Source organism: Acipenser ruthenus, chromosome 7, assembly GCF_902713425.1.
Source record: "Acipenser ruthenus chromosome 7, fAciRut3.2 maternal haplotype, whole genome shotgun sequence".
NCBI classification, from domain to species: Eukaryota; Metazoa; Chordata; class Actinopteri; order Acipenseriformes; family Acipenseridae; genus Acipenser; species Acipenser ruthenus.
Window position 1 is genome coordinate 63299268 of NC_081195.1, and position 23979 is coordinate 63323246.

Here is a 23979-nt window from a genome sequence, read left to right on the forward strand (position 1 = left end):
AAACTGTAATTACACACGTTACTGTGGTTATACTGTAGTAACTTCATACATATACAGAAAAGGTTGGTATACCATTATATTACCAGTTTATTACTCTGAAATTGCTATGGATTTGATATGCAGAGGTTATTGTAAAGTTTGACCAGTTCCATACTAGCTCAGCCCAGATATTGTGTGGGTACAATCAACCTTCACTGTTGTTAATGAACACAACAGAAATATTTGAAAAATGGCAGACTTTATATAATCAAAACAGACTTAAGTATATTTAATTTACCAAGTTAAAGTTTTCTAATGCAGCTATGTATATTGTGACCTGCCGTTATATCCTCATTTATTGATGAAATGAAGACTACAAGTTTGTTTGCCTAACACAAATGTGTGCACTCACAAATACTTATGGTCATACATATAGCCATATGACGTTGGGGAGGATACTGGGTCTGAAGAATGTGTTGCGTCTGAAGACAGTGGTGATGAGGATTATGTAGCCTGGATATCACCAAATATCTGCTTTTCTTTGGTAAGTTCCCATTGATCTTTAAATATGATCGTTTCTGGTTTCCTAGGACAGCTGAGATGTGCTTAAAAAGGGGTCAGGTAGTCAGAACAAGCAACACAACAATGCGTGTCTTGCAGTGTAAAGCATTCAAACCCTTCAGTTCCCTAATGGGCTTCTCTGAAGCTCTTTGACCATGAGCTGCCATCATCATTTTACAAAACTGCACACACGACTATCAACAGTGTTGCATTCTGCAGAGGTTTATTCATGCAGACTAATTTATACAGGGGGGCTAAAAGCCAGTTCAGAACCTAACCCATTGGACCCAAGTTATTTACCGTATGACACCACCCGACATTTCAGCATGCTTCTGACCCTGAACAGTTAAGATACACTGTCAGTTACACAATTCTGTAAACAAAATATTCAAGCACAATACACACTTGATTTAAACCATTTATTACTACTTGTTATCACAATATAAAGCATATAATCTGAGGGCTTAATATTTACAAATTCAAATATCAAATGTACAGTAACGTGACTACACCATTAGTGTGGTACAGCATACTGCATACAATTGCTCCCCATTTCTTGCGGAGTGCTGCAACAGAGAGCAACAGAAATGATAGCAGTGTCTGATTGATACAAATTACTCAAGCTCCATAGGTGAAACACAGAGACAAACAACTTTTCTGGTTTACTGCTTTATACAAATCCTTCAAGTGTTCATCTCGCTGTTGTATTTATCCTACATATGTCTCAAAACATATGTAGGATGTATTGTCCATCAGCTATCAAGTGCTGAAGTGTTTTGCTATTGTTACATATAAAGTTATCTGGCAGAGACTCTGAAGACTGAAGAAAAGCTTCACAAATTCAATACAACTTAAGAAAGTAAAGTAGTGAACTGGTTATTTGCAATAATTGCAGGTGCCAGTGGTACAGTTTTTCTGGTGAGGATGTGAATCAGTCCTGTGTGTTGGCACCAATGCTGTGGCACTGAATATCAGATTCCAATCTGACTACTTTGCTGGTAAAGTTTCCTGTTGCTTCTCTATTACATTTATCACAATAATCTACTGCTTAATGCCAACAGAAAACAATATTATTTGCTGTCTGTCTTCATTTTTTCCCCACAGTGATCTCCTTTCATTAAAAACACATGGCCTGCAAAAAACTCTTCATCTATTCATAACTGTAAGGAGACTCAGAGGTTTTTTCATACAGCGTACACTATGTATTGCGGTAGATTCCTACATAAAACATTTAAAAAAAAGAATGTTGAAGATTCTCTTGACATGGATACTAAAGTTGTATATTCATTATTCCTGTTTAAAACCATATATCAAGTAATAACAGTAGTGTTAATACTGTTTTGAAACAACGTGTTAAAAACATGTTAGCAGTACAGAATTCAATCTCCATTATTAACACACTGTTGGCACTGCATGTCTGTTTATCGGATGTTACAGAAATTTGATGTAGTTTCCATATTACCTGAAACATGGATGTGAAATGTCATGTTGAACTTCAATGAAGAGCAAAGAGACCCTTTAAATAGGACAATACAGTACAAACCAATGGCATATTCCTGCATCATAGTTCTGTTGAATAATGTTGTGAATCTGCTTCTTTTATATAAAAAAAGGAGGAGAAATATATGTTGTGCAATTTATCACTAAATTTGAAGAGATACATAGAAAAACATTAAAAGAAGCAAAAACAGTCAACTTAATGTTGTTGATTTTATATATATATATATATATATATATATATATATATATATATATATATATATTAAACAAAACACCATTTGAAACTTCAAATATAAACTCTATATGTATAATACTTCACAACAGCTTCTTCAATAAGGCAGTAGTAAAATATATATTATTTTTAAATATATTTTTAAAGATATCATTAACTTCATTATTATGTAATACACTTCAAAACATTTATAAATAAAACATTTTTAGATACATTCATGCACCTGGTTTGACGCCGGTTTATATATAGGCCGGTTATAAAGCTAGTCAGTATAAACGTTTGTTTCACTGCTGTCACCGCAGAGCAATTAAACATGCCAGGTTATGACATCAGACACTACATAATAGTGTGTTGCTGCTTAATGGGCACAGTTTGTCTCCGTGAAAGCATCTAAATCAGAAAAACACCCATAATGCACCATTTTCAAATGGACTCACAGCATCACTAGGCAGATCCTTACAAATTGGTTAGGTATGTTTTTTTTTACATAGCAGCAAATTAAAGTAATATACTGAGCCCTATTTTGAAGCAAAGGCAAAAGAAAATTATTGGCAAAATAAGTGTTGACAATAAACATTCCTGTATGAACTAAAAACAGCAATACAATTAATTTCAACATATTGTACAGTTATATTGTGAAACACTCTCTAATAATGAAACACAAGGGAAAGCTGTAAACAGACACATTGTGCTACCATACTTTATACCAGGAACATTTCAATACTGTATTGCAACTTACTTACATCTAAACCTGTGTTTTCTTTCCCCAAAGTGATATCAAGTGGGAAGGAAATCAGTTTGTATGTTTGTTAAATGTGTGTGATATTAACTGGAAGATGATAATGAACAAATTGATATTATCTGGAGCTTGTCCTCATTGACTCTTATTATATTATATTATATTATATTATATTATATTATATTATATTATATTATATTATATTATATTATATTATATTGTGTCTGGGGCATGTCAATGTGGTGATAGTAAGCAGAGGTTGGCATTAACAGGAGTGTGATTAAGCACATTTCAATGCATGTTGATTCTTGCTAGTTTTATACTGTTACACTTGATACAATTTGCCTTTGCATTTTCCAGAAAAGGGCCCATTGACATTATAACCATCCTGAAGGAATCCTATTGCCCTTTCTCCATCTCACTCCATCTAGCTAAGTCACTTCACAATGGTACCTAAACAAGAGCAAAACGTTTTTCTGTGAGCAGTGACAGTTTTGAAAGTGAGAAGTGACTGTGTGCCATGAAGCACAGTATGTACTGTAGTTTCCATTGATTGCTCAACATGACTGATGGGAGTGAAACATCCAACAAGGATTCAGAGACCCTTGGCACAGTTCATAAAGTTGCTTTGGAAAGAAAAGTCAGTTCCAAATAACGTGACTACTGTCGCGCACAGCACGATTTCTTTTTTGAACTATCATCTACCAGCTGGATCGTCTTCTCCTTTTCTTTATCCTCTCGCTCCTTTAAAATTCTGGTAAAGCAAAAATGAATGTTTTGCCATCAGAATGAACATGCTTATAAAAGTACAGGCACAGAGTCAATTAGGAGCAGTTTCAAATAGCGATTTTGAGACAGGGAACTTTTCATGAAAAAGAAAGAGAACTTATCTTTTCAAACATATCTGAGCAATCAAACTTTTATTAGTGGCAGTCTATTTTACACATGTACAGGCGCTCAGGCATATATTCACAAAGTAATTTACCACCATGCTTAAAAGTTAACACCAGTTTACATTCAGATTTTTATAAAATTAAAATCTTCAACTGAACAACAGAGAAGGGTTATTAAATGGCTCCTACAAGCACCTGGTTGTTTATCACTAGTCCTGTAGCATTAGCAATTTACAAAAAAATGGGCAAGCTTACTGCAATGGTAAATGCCTTCTTAATATGGCCATTAGACCTTCTTTTTACAAGATCAAGAAAAGACACAGTATACAGAGGCAGAATGCTCACAACAACATTACTCTCCCTGTGACCTGCTTACATTTTTTTTTTTTATGTTCTATAGTTATAACAATCCTTAAGTTTTTAGTGACATGAAAGGACTGTTTTTAAAGTGCAAAAAAACCCCCATAAATATATATCTTTTTGTTTCCCACTCTTCAAAACACTGTTGGTGTTCTTACTTAAATTCCAGCACACAGGGTATAGCTCAACAACATAGAGATGCAGGGTGTTTGGTCTCTCTTTTCAAGCTACACCTCACAGCTCCATTATAATAAAATGGGACTTTGCACCACTAAAAAAACAGGACTGTTTACTCACCGTGCCAAGTGAAGCATGGACACTTTTACACTCTGACCTGAAAATGCACTACACTCATAGAAAATCAAATCCAAGTCCTACAGGAAAAAAGAAAAAACAACAACAAAAAAAAAACATCATTTCTTTTTTTACTGTTATAGTACTTAAGGGTTGTATGACAATTCAGCAATACAATCGGATATACAAATGTCAATCCTGGTCTTACGCTCATACAGTAGCATGCAGCAGCAGTGACCATGCAATTACACCACGTTCTGAACACAGTCATCCATGTTATTTATAATCACTATACAATGAATACCATATAACTGACAGTGATTACCAAGTACTTCAAGTAATGCTACAATCATTATTTTCCAATCTGTACAGTATACTTTCATTTAAGTGTCGTTTCCTAACCATTGCAATTTGATATGAGCCTTACTGAGACTTCAACAGAACAGGAATAATGTAGTATAAGATCAGAGATAACGAGTCAGTATTAAATATTAAATCAGACCGTGTATGTCATGCTCTGGCAGTGATGCATAGACGCAGCATGGCATGAATTACATTGTTTTTATGGTTCAGCGATGATTGATGATCAATATCAATATCGGAGGTTGTGTGGTCCAGTGGTTAAAGAAAAGGGTTTGTAACCAGGAGGTCCCCGGTTCAAATCCCACCTCAGCCACTGACTCATTGTTTGACCCTGAGCAAGTCACTTAACCTCCTTGTGCTCCGTCTTTCGGGTGAGATGTAATTGTAAGTGACTCTGCAGCTGATGCATAGTTCACACACCCTAGTCTCTGTAAGTCGCCTTGGAAAAAGGCATCTGCTAAATAAACACATAATAATATTTGTGAATATCATATTATGGGTATACATGTACTTGTTTCCAATTCCACAGAATGAAAACCTTGCTTTGATAAATATAGGACTGCACTTTTTTGCTCAAGGAGAGGTCGTTACACAAAGCATCTGGAAGCCTTCACATTTTCTGATTAATTTCACATTTGTGAAGAAAAATAAATAAATAAATAAATAAATCATCACCAGTATAAAAACAGTGTAAAAAATGTCCACTAGGTGGTGCCAGATAGTTACCACTGTATTAAATGGAAACAGTGGATACCATGTAAAATTAAGCGAATACTGAAACATGGCTTTCAATATTAATGATCTTTAAAAGGATGGATACAGACGGCTGGTTCAGCATTCAGAATATAAGCACTTATTAGTTTAAACTGTATGCTATGAACAATTCTGAATTTTGGTATGATGCAATACAGCTGAGGTTTTCATTCCTGGTCCTCAGTGTACCCACAGCAGTCCAGTTTACTGTTTAAACCAGGAACTAAATATTTCCTTTCAACATGTATTATTTTCCAGGGCACATGAGACAGACAACCTCTGAAATATTTAACAATGTAATTGCTCTGGTAACTAAGTTAATCAACAGATAGAAGAAGAAGAAGAAGAAGAAGAAGAAGAAGAAGAAGAAGAAGAAGAAGAAGAAGAAGAAGAAGAAGAAGAAGAAGAAGAAGAAGAAGAAGAAGAAGAAGAAGAAGAAGAAGAAGAAGAAGAAGAAGAAGAAGAAGAAGAAGAAGAAGAATTGGTTAGAATACGCACCTGGACTGCTCAGGGTACTTAAGGAAGTCCATTGTCCAAAATGTGGTCTAAATATCCAGGCTATCTGCTAGTTAAGCCACCTGATCAAGGTTCTGCATAAATATGCCCAAAGTACACCAGCACTACTAAACACATTGGGTCTATTCAACTATTCCAAACAGCAGCAGATTCAAATACCACCCCTGTTTAAATAGTAAAATAGAATCAAACTTGAGATTATACCTTCAAAAGACAAATATACACAAAAGAGACACCCTGTTATAGATGTAGGTTTTCACAAAGTCCCCTACTTTGAATGATTTCCACTGTGGTTATTAGTCCTCCATTTATTTAGAGCAAATGAATAAACCTCATTGAGTCTGATTGTGAATTAGCATACTTTACTAAAGCCTCATCTGAATACAAAAATAGAATGAAGAGACACGACTTGTTTATATTCAAGAAGTATTTGTATATTCATTGAAGCTAATTGCCTGTCATGACTGTCTTTCTTGCAGAAGCTTGGTTTCCTAAATAGCTTCCAAGAACCAGACACACCCCCTCCTTCCCATCTAGAACATCTCAAAATATTAGTGCCATTTACAGTTTCTTTTTTTATATTTATGGATATTTGCATTTTTGAAGATTCGAGAAGGAAGCAGACACAGATTAGTCCTAGGTGGTGAGTTTCCTTTTAAGTGATCTCAAACTGGTAACCATGGGAATATATGAACAAGTTGAAAAAAGTGATCTCGAACTGGTAACCATGGGAATATATGAACAAGTTGAAAAAAGTGATCTCAAACTGGTAACCATGGGAATATATGAACAAGTTGAAAAACGTGATCTCAAACTGGTGACCATGGGAATAGATGCACAAGTTGAAAAAAGTGATCTCAAACTGGTGACCATGGGAATAGATGCACAAGTTGAAAAACAAAACAACTCATGACCTTTTCAACGATTCAAGAGGGTCTGAACATTAGGAACGGATGCTTTTCTTTTTTTTTATGGTGAGAAGGAATAAAAACCATTAAGCGTGATTATCAAACCTATAACCAGTAGCCTAGCAGTGAGTGGTACTTCCCCCCACAATACTAATGAACTACATTATTTAAATTATCAGAAATATATTTGGGAGGCAAGATAAACATACTGTTTTTGATAATCATTACTTGCTATCTCATTATTGGTTGTTTCCTCAACTATCTGAACTGAACCGTTTTGTGGGTAAAATATTAAATACTGCAAATAAACATGAACAAATATGTACTACATCTATTAATCATGAAATGAGTGCGATTGCATAGCATCTTGAGATATTAAAGGTCAAGGATGTGGCTTAAATGGTAGTACATCCATAACCATAAACACTGAAACATAGATTCTGCATCTGTGATGTAGGCACTAACCAAAGAGTCTGTTTCGTTTCCTACCCTAAATGGAAGGCAGAGAGCTGGAGTTTTATGTGTCAAGTTAACCCATCTCCTTAAACAGTATTTATGTTACTTAGGAGTTGTGTTGATCACCCTATATCCCACTTGGATAACCCTCACTTTGGAGCATTTTCCAGAGATTACACATAAGAACAGAATCCTGGGGGATTCTCTTACAATGACAGAGCGTCAGAAACCTTCGTTCAAGGTATTTCCAAGAATGCAATAATAAAACCAAATAATACCATATTAATACCAATAATAAAACCATAAACACACACCTTAGCTAACCGCTGCCCTGATTTAAACTGAACTTCTCGCTCACTCTCCTTGTCTGTTTTGTTTCCTACCAGCATGATGGGAATATCATCTCCTGCTCCCTCCTGTAAAAATAACAAGGGGTTAAACAGTAATGCAGCCCATTAGTGTTGCTCTTACAGTGCTGTACAGCATTGACAAGCATGACAACAGGGACATAATAAAGCACAGTACTTTGAACAATCTGCTTTACAAATGTAAGATATACGGACAGTGACCGCTCTACTTTTGCTATTACTAGAGTTTGTTATTATTTTTATTTGTTTTTATTATTATCCTTTTTTATGGTTAAATGTTGTAAAGGCAAATTATAATAATATGGTCACTTTTTTTTTTTTTTAATTGGTATTGAATCTTACCTGGACGCTCGTGAGCCACTGTCGTACTGATATGAAGGTGAGCTCGGATGTGATGTCGTACATTACAATGACCCCATCTGCCTTCCGGAAAAACTGTTTTGTTATGCTGCGATACCTGCAAACAAGGAATTCAGGTTAGCAAGGGCTACAATGACAGCAGCACATGCCATTAAAGTATTACTGAACATTTTTTTTTTTTTTTTTTACTGCACTTTGAATCACTGAATATCACTTACAAAATTGTACTTCAGTAATATTAAAATGAAACCTACTGAAATCAAACTAGCCAAATGATTTGAAGAGCGGTCTTTGTTAATGTCTACATGAAATGTAGGTTTCATTTTATTTCTATAAGTTTCTTTATAGTAATTAAGAGTAAGTCGCTTCAGATTAAATTTTTGTCCTAATGGGTTCTTATTGCAATTACCCAGAATTGTGATTTTCTGTTATTTGATATGTATAGTATTAATGTACTATGACTAAGAGTTCAGGAGAAGCTCTTTAGTTCGAGTTGTCTGCCCTAGACATATGAAACACAGGCTGAATATGCCTTTTTATTAATAACCCTGTCGTCATCGAGGAGCAGTGTAGTGTAGTGCCAGAAAAACAAAAGGAAAAATGAGTCAAAGTGGCAGATTGGCCGACACTATGGCTGATCCAGTCACATGTATCTATGGCAGGCAGAGTGAACTGAACAGAAACTCCTGGACTCCTGTAAAAGACATCTTTGTAATAAGAACCACTCAAAACGATTTCAAACATCAGAAGAAGTTAGGGGACAGTTGAAAAAAATCAAAATGAAACCTGAAGCTTCATGAATATCTTACAATTGAAAAGGTATTCAAATTTGAGGACAGTTATTAATTCCGTTGAGCACTTACCTCTCTTGCCCTGCTGTATCCCACATCTGGAGCGCCACCTGGCTGTTGTCCACTGTCACTGTTTTCACGCTGTAGTCAATCCCTGTGTAATTGATACAGCAGCTGAAGCCAGTGAACCCCAGATCTGAACCATCAATCGCACTTCACTCATTTAACAACTCCAGTCTTTACCAAACACACGGCGATGCTTTAAAGCCTCTTTTTGTTAGCTTTGAGAAACTACTCCCAGAAACCCACAGTTACAACTTGGTATTACATAATGTCACAGTTTGATAGTTATCTCCTGTAGCAAATGTGTGTATTTGTTACATCCACCGAGTGTTTCAGGGGGATAAGTTAAATGTTACACTCTGGTGTACCAGCTGTACATAGAGAGAAGGCGTGAGCTCTGTAGAGGCCACATGACTGCGTTTAATTAATACGTTTTAAAAAGTCCTAAGGATGTGATGAATGAAACAAAAAAATGACATACAATGTGATTCAATGTGAACAATAAGAAGAATCTGTTCAAGGAGGAAAGACCCATACCAAGTTGCATAAAAAAAACAAAATCATACAATTCAGATGCTTTAAACAAACAGACTCCTGAACAAACCTGGGAACAATGCAAAAGTACCAAGATCTACTTTTATATAAACAGATTAAAAACAAAACCTTCAAGTTTTTTAAGTCTAGCATAGTGTATACTGCACAGGTGGAAAAATGAATAATGGAGTGTGACAGTGATAAATCTCCCTCCCGACCTGTAAGGCGCAGTATAAAGGGAACAGAGTGCCCTGGACTGCATGGCCTGACAATTCATTCCCAGGGTTAAGTCATCGCCCCAGAGGGAAAGCAATGTGGCAGCCGTGGATTGGAGAAGAAACGGCTGCACTCGCTAACCAAGGGGGCGTGACTGAAGGTACAAATAGTGCCTTGGTGATCTATTCCTTTTGCTTATGGTTAAGAGAAACGCTGAAGGACGAAAGTAAAATAACCGTGAGTGTTTAGTGTTTGTTTGTTTTGTCAAGTCTAATTGTACTCTGTTATTTATTAGACGGCGAACACGATCTGGAGCTGTCGCTAAAGGCCAGCACAAATACCAGACAACACTTCACCACTGTGCACGAGTAAATTATATTTCACCACGAGCACTACAGCACTCACTCTGGACTTGTGAACGTGTTTGTGTTCTGTGTGTGTTTAAATACTGTGTTTATTATTTTCGGACTGAACCCTGTGTTATTTAACTGTGCATTACACATCGTTGTGTATTACCAGTCCTACATTATTATTTACTGTTGTCATCAGACTCTGGATTACAATTAAACCATCATTTCACCAGTACTTTGTTGTTTGTCATTGTCTTGAGCACTGCATCACCTCTACACCTGTGCACTGCAAACCACTTTGCCACATGGAGTTATAAAAACATATTAAAAAAATAACAAAAAATGCAAGGTAGGGAAAAGGTTTTGCTTGTGCAAGTACAGCTGTATAACTAATACACATAGCACTTACAGTGAACAAGGGCAATGCAATATATTGGTGCCCACATGAGGGAGCTACACACACTTCTAATGCCCATTCCACTCTGTCCATCCAGAACTTTAAAACATCAAGATACTGCATACAATACTGTATAAAATAGATTCCAATGCAAGCAGAGCAACATGGAGTGAAGGGGTTCTGTTTTCAAAGTTAAGAAAACATATAAAAAAAAGAAAAACAAAGATTAGGCATCAGTGTAAATGGTACTACATCTACTAAAACACACTTAATAATTCCTACTTAAAAGTCATACTGAGGTACCGTATCAGTCGAAACACTTGTCTATTTGACTTAAGTTTTACCTCTTAATCTAAAAAAAAGGATAGCGAAAAGAATTGAAGACCATAGCAACTGCATCTTTAAATGTATTCAATATCTGGTCTGGAAGACACATGTGACAAGCAGCTCTGGAATTCTGTCAACAGGATCATGCATCCTGCCCCACCATACAATAACATTGCTGTACTGCATTATAACACAGGATGCACATGACTAGAGTGGGAAGCCAAAAAGTGACTTGTCAGGGCATGGGAACCAGGCCCCCAAAAACTAAAGTTAATAAGTAAGAAAGACGCATACTAATTTCAAATCAATAAAACCTGAAAAACACACACCAATTTATATCAGTTCCATTATATTGTGGTATTCTAAAAAGGTCTGTGACTGTTCCTGCACAAACAATTGAATAACGTATGAGGAGGCTGTGTGGTCCAGTGGTTAAAGAAAAGGGCTTGTAACCAGGAGGTCCCCGGTTCAAATCCCACCTCAGCCACTGACTCATTATGTGACCCTGAGCAAGTCACTTAACCTCCTTGTGCTCTGTCTTTCGGGTGAGACGTAGTTGTAAGTGACTCTGCAGCTGATGCATAGTTCACACACCCTAGTCTCTGTAAGTCGTCTGCTAAATAAACAAATAATAATAATAACAATAATAACGAATCGTCTTAAATACAGTTCTATGGAATTCTGTTCTCACGGGGAACCACAAAAATGTTTTCATAATTTTGGGAATCAAAGCCGTACATTAGTACCTTGAGTATTGCTGTCTGACACCATTGTATGTCTAAGGTAATGGTTATTGACTGTAAGAAGACACAAAAGACTGGATTTCTTCTTTGCTGGAGATGTAAGGCATCAACTACAGCTCTGGCATTGTGCATGGCACTTAGCATGCCCACACTGACTAACACCAACGTGGATTTTACAGTCTTGCATTACTCATCAGTATAAAAGCTAAGCAAAGTTTAACACACAAAAGGACACATTTTCGAAGCTTCTCCGTCCAAACCGCTATCACTGCTATTCATTTTCAGAAAGGAAAAACACAATCCTATAAGGTTTCCAAACCATAGATAAACAATTTTGACACAGAGTAGCTTGTAAGTGGTCATGTAAGCGGGTTTGTATCAGTTTGAGAATTCTAATTATAAAAGATAAACAATTCTAATAAGTAAAAGGCTCTGAGAATTTCACAGTATTGTTTTTTTAGTGTTTATGTATTATCTTCTTGTTCATTTTTTAAATACATTTATAGGGTTTTTGATGATGAACAATTTTTTTATTAGGGCTTTTATTTGTTTAAGGGCGTGATGGAGTACAGTATACAGTATGTACACAGCTATGTGGGGCAGGCTTTAGGACCTTTGTAGACCCCTGCTGACCTAACTTCAGAGCCATATTTGTTGAGGGCAAGTGTCACATCTCATAAATTCCCAACAGGAAGACACACCTGGACAATAACATAAAGGCTAGATTCTCAGAGCTATTCACTCCAAAATCATCATTAGAATGAAAAAAAGGGAAATGCACTCAACAATGTTAGCAAACTAGAAATAAACAACTTTGGCATTTTTAAGTGAATAGTAGTAGTGATTTTTCCTTTCAGACAAAACATAAGGAGATGATTAATTAACAAAATACAGCTAATGACCCTACTGTATCACACAGCATAATGCACATATACATTTATAAATTAGACTTGTCTCTTCTGCTACTATAATGAAGAGGAAATGCTGACATATCTCGTCACATTTCAAATTTCTGAAAAGAGGTACTAAAGCCACTAAGGGACCTCACAGTATTGACCTGAGGGAAGACTATTGTTACCGACAGGGGACTATAATGCCTATAATCTATAATCAGTGATTGGAAATCCTGGCCTGTGATTGGTTAAAACCTCATCATAGGAGGAAAAATAGATTGAACTATAGCCCTAACATACTATTGCCCTTACACCACCAGTCAATAGTCTTGTCTGCCAAGTGATTGGTTCACATCATTGTCAGTCCCGCCCCTTTTCAAAGGAACATCTTTCTCCCCCACGCTTTTCACAAGAGGAAATGGCTGAACACCGATTCTGTGATTTAACAGAAAATTAATTACAAAACATACTATAAAAGAAAGATACTCCAAACACTAAAATGACGATTAAAACGTCACTGTTTTAATTACTTGTTTTAGAGAAATGTCTAGAAATTATAAATTTCCATTGGGGTATGTAAACTTTTGACTATAACTGCATATATACCAGCAGTAGTGAGCTCCAGTACAGCCGACATTGTGCCTTTTAACAGGTTCTCATGCTATAGAATCTGATTGTTTTTTTTATTTTTATTTTTTTTAATTTCAGTAGTGCTTAGTTTTAGTCTCATGCAATAACTGCAATTTAGATGCATGATACTGTTACATGCTCAGTTAAGATGACTGCAATTAAAATAGCTAATTGCCTCAACTGCAGCTTAGGGGATGAATAAATCTGAAAGAGAAATAGAGTTAAAGTATTTATGGGCTGAGGAGCATCTAAAGCAGATGCTAATGCAGATCTGGTAGCCGGCATAACCTTGCCATGCTCAGTCCATTTGAAATCAGTCATATTCCTAGCAATTGTATTTTGGACCTGGTAGCTACAAAGGCCTAACAGTGAGACCAGCAAGGAAGCCAGTGGTCTAGACCAGGGGAAAGCAATCGGAGCTCAGCCAAACTCACTGTGCTGCCTTCAAACAAACACCTTGACCCTCTTACAACAGCACTTTATATGCATTGAAATCTTAGATTTTGATAAAGAAGTAGCAATTTTCTATAACAGAGTTTTTTTGGTGTAACAAATGCCAATATATATTTAATCATCTCATGTAGTTTAGTAGCAGTTGTTTTGACTTGATTCACCCACTTTTTAATTTAAGCATAAAAAGAACGGGGCCACACCTAAACAAATATGTGAACAAGGAAAGGCTTTCTCACATATTTGGGCACAGATTGAACTCTTGGAAAAAGGTTTTTTAGACGATGCCAGGTGAGCTACATACCTACTGTGGCTGATGTGCCGGGGTAGAAACAGTCATCACAGAAGCGTCTCAGAAGAGATGTCTTACCCACACTGGAGTTTCCTACAAGAACTACTTTGAATAAGCGATCCGGGGTGGTAATGCGTCCTTCTTCCTACAAGGAAAAATCCCAAGGTACTTCTTTAACTGTAGTTGACGAAACTTGATTAACTCATACTGAAATATCACAAACATCACAGAATAATAATAATAATAATAATAATAATAATAATAATAATAATAATAATAATAATAGGGCATATTTTCTACTCTAATGTAACTTAAAACTAGTACTGGTGTAAAGGTATTTTTTAAAACACCAAAAGCACATCAGAAGACTTGCTTATTTTGTGTTAATACAGGTACAGCACGCATGGTGCATTTATTTATTTACTTAGAAAAATGAACCAGGAATAATTACAGATTGAAACCAACGTCGGCTTTCTAGTGAGTTATGCAACTACTTTCCCATCTGTGCTGTTACTTGATTTAATCAGTTCTCAAGATGCCTCAACACTTTACTCCATATACCAGAAAGAGATGCTCTACTCCTTTTTCAGACGGTATAAAAAACACAGATGTTAGACCAAAAAGCCTGAATAATTCTAAAAATAAATACAATTAAAAAAAAAAAGAAAAAAGCCCTAAAAACAATAATAAAAAAAACACATACATGTCCTTAAAGCAGTAAGGCAACTCTAGGGGTTAACCCCTAGCATAAAACGTATTATAAAACTTATACAAAACCAGTTTACATAATGTCAGCTTAATTACATAATAAAATCACAGTGCGGGGTCAGACGCCTTACAAAACGTCACTTCAGGATGCATCCAGTTCCGTGCTGAAACAAAGGTGTGCCAATCTCGTGTGCTGTAAAGTGGCACGCTGTTCTGTTACAATGGTACTCACGTGTGCCACTGTCTCCTTGCCTACTGGCTGCCCTCTTGGAGAGGATGGTGCCCCACTGCTGGAGACCTGGTCCCTCTGCTCAGCAGGGCTCTGTGTTGTCCCTAAAGCTGCAACAACATGAGCAGAATCCAGAGTTTCTGCCTGCCGTCTCTGTCCCACCTCTTCTTCGTCCTGCTCCTCAGCCTCCTCAGTCCACTCATTCAGCTCGATCCCATACTCCACATCCAGGAACTGTGGGAGGTGGTCTTCCTCAATGGAGATGATCCTTCTGAGGTGCCGCGTCTTCATCATTTTACTATCGTAGTCGTTCTCTTTGTTCGCCTGGCAGTCTCCATTCATACTGTCCGAGTTTCTCCTCTTAGATAAGACATCTTCATCGTCACTGCAGGGATTAATAATTATTACACAGGATTTTTTTATTTGATTCGATTTGTTGCTGCTGACCAATTTCTAATAATTAATTCTAATTCAAATAACCAATTTCAGGTGCCATGTCTTTTTATTTTTTATGAGACATATTTAGAAATTAAGGGACTTTGGATTTTTTAAAAAATATTTTGTGTGTATTTCTATTGCATATTGTAGATTTGTTTTCCCTCGCTTTTCATAGCAAACACTGCTAAGCAAGCTGTATAACTGAACCTTTGTTTTACTTCTGTTCAGTGCCGTGGGTGATACCTTGGCAGTACTGTAGATACATTGGCACAAAAAATAGAAACAACTGCGAAATATAGAACACTCTTGAGTAGGAATATTAATTTAGTTAAATCAGTGTTGCCCTGGCTGCTTATTGAGGCACCACACTTTGATGTTTTTGATTGTTTTGTTTAGGTTTCTACAGAGAACAAATATGTGGATTGAAAAGCAAACAAACAAACAAACAATCACAGTTAGATAATAGCTTTCAAAGAGCCAACATCCACAAACACACGCTAAGCAGGGGGAATACATGCCGCACCCTCTCCTTTTAATGCAACTGCTGAACACACTGGGTTTAAACTCCCACACAATTCTGGCACTGCAGTAATGGCTTCATTGCCTGTACTGTTTTATATGAGCCTTTGCAAAACTCTCATTACTTCAGTTCAATATGTTTTGATAATGTAGTGCATTACTGTTCAGCGAAAGGCCTGTTTTCTCTTATTAAAAACTACTTTGGTTTAAAAAAAAAATCTTACAATGGCTTTACTTTATATTTCAACCAGGGCAATAGGAATAGCCAGCATAATTGACATTAAAAGCATATCACAGCAACCAAGTTACCTTTTTAGAGACGTTTTTCGCTCTGTGTATTTACCAACAATCGATCCGGATCTCTGATTCCAGGAGAAATTTGAGACTGAACTCTTAGGCTTCTGCAGGAATTAAATACATTCTGTTAGTTTCTTGACATACTGTACCTCATGTTCACATTAGCATCATTTGTTTCTTCTGAGAATCGGCTTTGAGAAAATATGGGTTATTACTGGCTGATTTCACAGACCACAATCAGCACTAATCATGGATTGGGTAGGTGTCTAAGGTGTCTATCAAGTGTTTACTGCCCATGCAATTAGCAAAATATATCTAGTCTTATTCATTTTTAGGTCTAATTTATTTTACTCGAAAAATTTAAAAACCCATAGGTTACCCATGTTAAAAGATGGTCAATGCACAGTAGAATGATAAACCACAAAATTACTGTGTACATTTACTACAGTAAATTTTAAAAAGGGAAAAAATAGACACAATAGCCAATCAAACGGCACAATTAGTGGCCAATCATGTATTTGACCTGTTTTCTTTCCGTTGAAATGGCCAGTTTGAATGTCACCCAACCATTGCCACCCACACATCGACTGAAGATCAGTCCTCCGTTTCCTTAATCAAGTCAATCACCTTTTTTTACCTGGGGGTTTCTGGGGTCTGCCAAAAAAGTAATTTTAAACTGTATAGTTTTAGATAGTGCACAGGAGGAGTATAGAAAGATAGATAAGAGCAGTTTGATGAATTGATTGCACTGCCTGCCACCCCTACCTGAAATAAATAAAGAAGTCAAATAGAAGACTCTTGCGATGGTGAGCGATTTACTTACTTCAAAACACACATCCCGGTCATCTCGAAGGTGCTTGTTCATTTCCCTAAAGAAAAAAAAATATATATATATATATATATTGCACAAAAACAGCTTATTTTATGAGTTACACACACAAAACACATTAACTAATGATCTTTTTTTTTTTATTTAGTAGTCGTCAATTAGTTTATTTTTATTGATTTCTGCCCAATTTAATAGTGTCCAATTATTTTTGTCTTCCGAAGCATGTGCAATCAGCCGACCGCTTTTTTTTCACACTGCAGACTCACCATGCAGCCACCCAGAGCTACAGCGTCGGAGGACAACGCAGCTCCGGGCAGATTACAGGCAAGCCTGCAGGACGCCCTGCCAGACTACAGGGGTCGCTGGTGTGCAGTGAGCCGAGAACACCCTGGCCGACCTAAACCTCCCCCCCCCCGGGTGGTGCTCGGCCAGTTGTGCGCCGCACCCTGGGAGCTCCCGTCCTCGGTCTGCAAAGGAATAGCCTGGACTCGAACCAACGTCGTCCAGACTATAGGGCGCATCCTGCACTCTACGCAGTGCTTTTACTGGATGCGCCACTCGGGAGCTCCCAAACTAATGATCTTTTATTTGTACTTGTAAATCCATGAAAAAGATCACCTACTTACATACGTGTTAGCTGTCTGAGTGCATCTCAATGACAGACACAAGACTGATAATAGTTGTGGACTGGTTAAGCCTATCTGACCTCATGTAAAACAGCTAGCAAGGCATTATGTTAATCAGTGAAAATCAGTTAAGAAGTAAATACTGTTGAAAGTGTGTAAATGTGTGTGTTGGTGAGTATAATTGATACACAACAAGACCATATTAAAGCCTTAAGTGTTTCAGTTTCTTCTATCTCTTCAACTCTACTAAAACATATAGAAAAGGTGCTTCCTGCAAATATGCCCCTGTTTGCAAGACAATACAAACATAATAATGTAATTAACTGATTCTTTTCATGAATTTACAAGTAAAAAGTTGTAAATACATGATTTTCCCCTATTTGGCAGCAATGTGCATCCCAACATTTGTATCCTGTTGTTATTTCTGAAATTATTTTGTTGCCTTCAACCACTTTGATGAACTAAACAGTGGCATGATCTAAATTAGGTTATTCTTAAAACTCTAATGTGAATCCCCTCCCAGTTTATTGAAATGCTCTCCTTCAATAAAAGACTTGTGATCACAAACGTCTACAGAGCAGATGTGACCTCTGTATTTCTAATACAGTACAATGGATATCTATTCTTACAGTAGATAGCAACCTCCTCCCAGAGTGGCATGTTTTAATATTTCCAAACAATAAAAGAAAGCCAGCATTCATTCAGTCTCTTGGTAACTCAATGACTGACCTCAGTTAGTAAATGCAGTAGCTCTTGTTTGTTGTGCTGTCAGCAGGAATGCTCTAAAGTACAGTATTGCTCATATGTTACCTCAGCAGGTCAAGTTGTTTCAGCAGACTTGCTCTCTCTCTTTGTAGTCCTTCTGTAACCCTGTATACCTCTCTGTGCACAAAGAGAAAAAAACTGTCAAAAATAAAACCCTAATTCTATTTCCTTGGTTTTCTAGATTCAGATCCCCGCATCCCTGAGTCTAGTACATCCTGTACATACATTTCATCATAAGAAAGTCAGTAGCACCATTAATACTCTTCTGCTATTTGACCCCTATCATTTCCCTGTTCCACAGAAGTATGTAATCACATTTTCCAGATACTTGTTGTTACCAACTTTATCGAATGCTAACACATGAGCTACAGTTATCTCCCTATAACTGGACATCAGCTACAGGTATCCCCATATAACTGGACATCTGATTGAACAGAGCCATATCATAGCAAAACAAGGCTTTGAACGAATCCACCCCAAGGCGTCTCTTGGTGCTTACATCTCTCTCTCCTCGTGCAGCCGAGATGCTTCCTCATGGAGATGTTGGAGCTGCTGCTGGGCCAGGGCCAGCTCCTGGCAGGTCCTCTCCAGGTCCTTCCCCAGCTCCTCGTTGGTCTGCTTCAGCTTCACGTTCTGCACCTTGGTCTCGTGCTGCTCGCTGTGCAGATCCATACACTGATGCTCCAGCTGGGCAACAGTAACAAACAAAACTGTTTCAACCTCAGCAGTCCTCTAGGTGAAGCCTGCCAAGAACCATGAAAGAGCTGGAACAATGCTCACGGTATTGATAAAGGATTCAGAAAAATGGCAAATTCATTTTTAATATCGGTTGTGTGTTCCATGATGTATGTATCGCGACAATATATTTTTCAGCAATTTCTCAATTGCCACTTGGGAGAGTATGTCAAGATAGAAATGAGCTTCCCTGGTGTATCCAGATTATGCTCCCTACAGCCTAGATAATCTGATTAAAATCAGTGAGGGGGAACAGAAAACCAGTGGTGTTGTTTTAGGTGGGACCATGCTCTGGATACATTATGATGCTCATGAGCAAAAATTGAGAAATGTCCTCCGCTTTATTCACCAGCTGATTTATGACCCATGATGTTTGAATACAAAATATGAAAACAATATTATATATATATATATATATATATATATATATATATATATATATATATATATATATATATATACACACACACATATATTGTTTTCATCATTGTACCTTTGCTGTAGGTTGTGTTTTTCATATCATGGCTATATTATATACTGTATATATATATATATATATATATATATATATATATATATAGCCATGATATGAAAAACACAACCTATAGCAAAGGTACAACGATCCATTTCTTGTAAACCTTTTCTTGCAACCCTTTCTTGTAAACGTTTGGTATTATTAAATTGTTTCAGACTGATGTTGGATTCTTTAAAATCATTCTGAAATGCATTGAAGGCATTAATAAAACAACATAATTCCCATTATAACAAACACTGTTTAAATAACTTACCGGTATGTGTTAAATCTTTGTGAATAGGGCCTATTGACCATGATTTTTTTCTAACCGTATTCTGTCTATGCGGCTCCATTAAGTGGGATTTTTGTTTTTAATCTATACTGGAATATGTTCCTAGAAGCTTGGGAATCTGTGGAATTCCCAACAGGTACAGAATGCATTTCAGCAACACTGATTTACACAATTTTACACATTTAGACAAAGGATGCTGGTGAGGCAGAGGGGACCCACTGCTGCTGAATTCCACCTCTTTAAGATGAGATCACAGAGAAGACCGTTACATATGGGAAAATGATGTAATAACCTCCACACTGAGGAGCATAACATTAAGCATACAACTTAAAAGACAGCTAATGCTACTTCCAGCTTGGTTATCCTTTCCCCATATCCAGCCGAGATTCTTTATATACAGAAACCATGTTGTCAGTGAGAAACGTTGCGAAGCGCGTTGGCGATAGCCTGGGATTTTTAAAATCTGTACAAAAGAAGTGACTAATGACTTGCGCACATAATAAAGACAGGGTGTGCTTTATGAAAAGGGGATTAAGACAAATTGGCTAATATAATATCCCATTTAGTATGATTAGTCTTAAAAGCCCTGCTGGGAATTTGGAAAGCAGTTCCAGAGACAGAGATCATTAAAATATCTTAATTTACGTTATCCGTGTGATGCACTTGGACTCTTTAGCAACAACTGTTTTTATAACCAGGTTTATTGTTTGTCAAAAGCACTGCCAGGTAGTGGAGTAAACAAGTCTTAATTAATATGACACTACAACCAGTGGAGCAGAGCAGTTACAACTTAATTGTGATAAAACAATGATGCATGCCTTCCCTGATAACATCGTTCCTGTTGGGAATGTTTTTTTTATGAGTATGCAGATCACAATATAAATAATTGAGCCTTTTTGCATTTTACTGACTAGCTGCATCGCAACAAAAGGCATGAAGATAAAACCAGATTATTGTACATACAAGGGAAAAAATTGCTATTTTTATCTCCTTTCATCTCTCTTGATGTTCCAATTACCTTACCTACTTATTATTTTGCTGCTTTTATATTATCACAGAAACAGAAGACTTAAGTGCACTTATAAGTTTGCATTCATTTCAAGTACTGTAGTTGTATAAGGACATGTCTATGCGGCTCACAGAGTTCTGCTTTATTTCTTTATGATGCAGTGGAGTGCAGTAAACAGACACAACTGTAATATACTTAACATGCTTGCAGGCATCTTTAATGTATTTAAGTATTCAAATCGCTGCATTATGCATGTTTAAAAGCTTCACTAAATCAGTAAACCTTATCAACAAAAGGTTAAAAACATTTACCCTTTTCTCTGTCCTGTTCCTCTTCAAAATCAACCCTGGATTTGTGACATTCCCAAAGACAACACTATGAATGACGGTGTTGCAAAGAACCAAATATGCTTTTGGACATTGTATGCATTAAATAATTGCACGCAGTCAGTGCTCATAATCACCCTCCTCTGCTTCTGAACTAGTTGATCCAGCTCTTGCTCTTTTCTTGAAAGCTGAAGCTCCAGATCCTGGCTGCGGGACAGGAACTTCTCTGAATCCTGGTTAAACGCAAAGAGGAAAGCGTTACAGTGTAATCGAACCAAGAAAAACACTGTTCAAGTTACCATAACCAAGGCTTTAAAATCCACTGTCTTACTTCTTAATAGTGTGAGCAACCTATAGCTGTCCTCCCCTCTTTTGATTGTGCTGCATATTTTGGCTGATGCTTTTTTTATTGTTGTTTTTCTTTTACTGTAATTCAGAATATATTGATTATTAAAATATTCCGTTATACATCAAAATAATACTGTTCTTTCCAGGTACCAAATTACTTCCTGCGCTGTGGGTCATGTGATATGATTGTAGCCAGACCACTAGTGTGATACTGACACAGAGCACAGGAGGTGATTAGGTACCAGGAAGGCGTGTTTAAACTGTACAGCGTTGTATTTGAAATATCTGAAAACCAAACCTCAAAAGATCTTCAATGCAAGAAAAATGAGACCAACGATAAGGTTGATAGCAATAATAGGAGATCTCCTTTAATCTCAAGTCTTCTGTTTTTTTTTAATTTAGTAGTCGCCAATTATTTTTTATTATTTTCTCCTAATTTAGAATATACAATTATTATTTAGGCTCAGTTCACCGCTACCGCCCCTGACTCAGGAGCGACAAAAATGAACACATGCTGTCCTCTGAAGCGTGTGCCGTCAGCCGACTGCTTCTTTTTCACACCGCAGACTCACCATGCAGCCACCTCAGAGCTACAGTGTCGGAGGACAACGCAGCTGTGGGCAGCTTACAGGCAAGCCTGCAGGCGCCCAGCCAGACTACAGGGGTCGCTGGTACGCGGTGAGCCGAAGACACCCTGGCCGACCTAAGCAGGATCGAATCCAGGCTATGTCACTGCTGACCGTGACCGGGGGTTCCTAGGGGGTGACGCACAATTGGCCGAGCGCCGCCCGGGTTGGGAGGGCTTGGGTCAGCACGGGAATCTACGGTACCCCTGTGGCCGACAGGGCGCCTGCGGTTCTGTAGTGGAACCATCAGATCTGTGTTCTCCTCCGGCACTATAGGTCTGGTGGCCTCGCTTTCGATCCGCAGTGTGAAAAATGACGGACTGGCAGGAGCACGTTTCGGAAGACGCGTGTTCCAGCCTCCGTTTCCCGAGTCGTCAGGGGGTTGCAGCGGTGAACCGGGATACAAATAAATTGGGGAGAAAACCAGGATAAAAACCATTGGCAACGACTAAATTTAAAAAAAGAAGAAAGTTTTGCTCACTTGCAAAAGTATTCTCTCCTTTTCATTTTTTATCTGCTGTTCCATTTCTTCATACAGCCGCTGTATCTCATCATCATGAGTTATTGCCTTCCTGTATGAATGGGAAATAAAAACAGATTGCACCTTTGTTTAATTTTTCAAGGATTTTTCAAAGAGTACAAAGAATACAAAGTATAACATGTTATGATCATTTTTGGTTATTTTTGTTTGCATTTAATTTGAAATATGCACATTAATTTGAAATATGCAATACTCCACACTGGGGCAGCAGTGTGGAGTAGTGGTTAGGGTTCTGGACTCTTGACCAGAGGGTCGTGGATTCAATCCCAGGTGGGGGACATTGCTGCTGTACCCTTGAGCGAGGCACTTTACCTAGATTGCTCCAGTAAAAAAAAAACAGCTGTATAAATGGGTAATTGTATGTAAAAAATAATGTAAAAAATAATGTAATTGTATGTAAAAATAATGTGATATCTTGTAACAATTGTAAGTCGCCCTGGATAAGAGCATCTGCTAAGAAATAAATAATAATAATAATAATAATAATAAAGAAAAGAAGCAGGAGATTCTTAATAGGATTGATGTACGTGTTACAACAGAACTGCACCAAAACCAAAGAATTTATTTTCTTAGATAGACAAAGAAATGTATAACATGCAAAAGATAAATGAACAACAATGTCAGAAGCCAACTTTTGCTTTTCAGGGACAACTTCAAAAGATAACAGGTGTCTTCTACTGATGATTAACAGCTAATTACAAGATTGACTCCTGGGTGCCATGTTTGCAAACTGCTGAATAAAGCTACTGCATTGAATCTGTAACTGTGTGGGCTCATTCAGAAGACTGCTAAAAGACATCACCTTGAGTGCTAGCAAAGTCACCCCTAAGGCATTGTATTTTCCATTAAACTCCTACCTAGGAACACTTACTGTAGCTGTATACAGTATACCAAAAAACAGAACAAAACACCCAATTTATTGTACTAGCTGAGCTAATTTACCCATTCCTTTACTGTTTTTATCAAAGCTTTTTGACTCTTTAAAAGCTTTGTGAAACTGTAAGAATTGTGTTAAGCTTTTCTGCAGTCTAGGATGTCATCTTTAATACAGAACACACACACACACACACGCACACACACACACGCACACGCACACGCACACGCACACGCACACGCACACGCACTCACACGCACGCACATACACTCACACACACGCACACGCACATGCACACGCACACGCACGCACGCACGCACACACACAGTACTTTT

The 23979-nt window shown here is 37.3% G+C and overlaps 1 protein-coding gene across 3 annotated transcripts in view; it reads right to left on the bottom strand.

Annotated features, from left to right (window-relative positions):
• Nucleotides 1-2318: 2318 nt before the first annotated feature.
• The window catches only part of LOC117414889 (EF-hand calcium-binding domain-containing protein 4B-like), a 52343-nt gene continuing 30682 nt past the window's right edge, over nt 2319-23979 (bottom strand). For 2 of the 3 annotated variants that reach the window (XM_034024730.3, XM_059027560.1), the window contains exons 6-18: nt 22711-22801; nt 21393-21488; nt 18879-19066; nt 18425-18496; nt 16983-17028; nt 16172-16263; nt 14909-15290; nt 13981-14113; nt 9146-9227; nt 8265-8379; nt 7869-7970; nt 4562-4638; nt 2319-3765 (exon numbers count right to left, since the gene is read on the bottom strand). In XM_034024730.3, the coding sequence (XP_033880621.3) occupies nt 3672-3765; nt 4562-4638; nt 7869-7970; nt 8265-8379; nt 9146-9227; nt 13981-14113; nt 14909-15290; nt 16172-16263; nt 16983-17028; nt 18425-18496; nt 18879-19066; nt 21393-21488; nt 22711-22801 (1570 nt within the window). In that variant the 3' untranslated portion in view covers nt 2319-3671. The remainder of the gene's footprint in view (nt 3766-4561; nt 4639-7868; nt 7971-8264; nt 8380-9145; nt 9228-13980; nt 14114-14908; nt 15291-16171; nt 16264-16982; nt 17029-18424; nt 18497-18878; nt 19067-21392; nt 21489-22710; nt 22802-23979) is intronic. The other variant, XM_059027561.1, reaches the window with a different exon arrangement.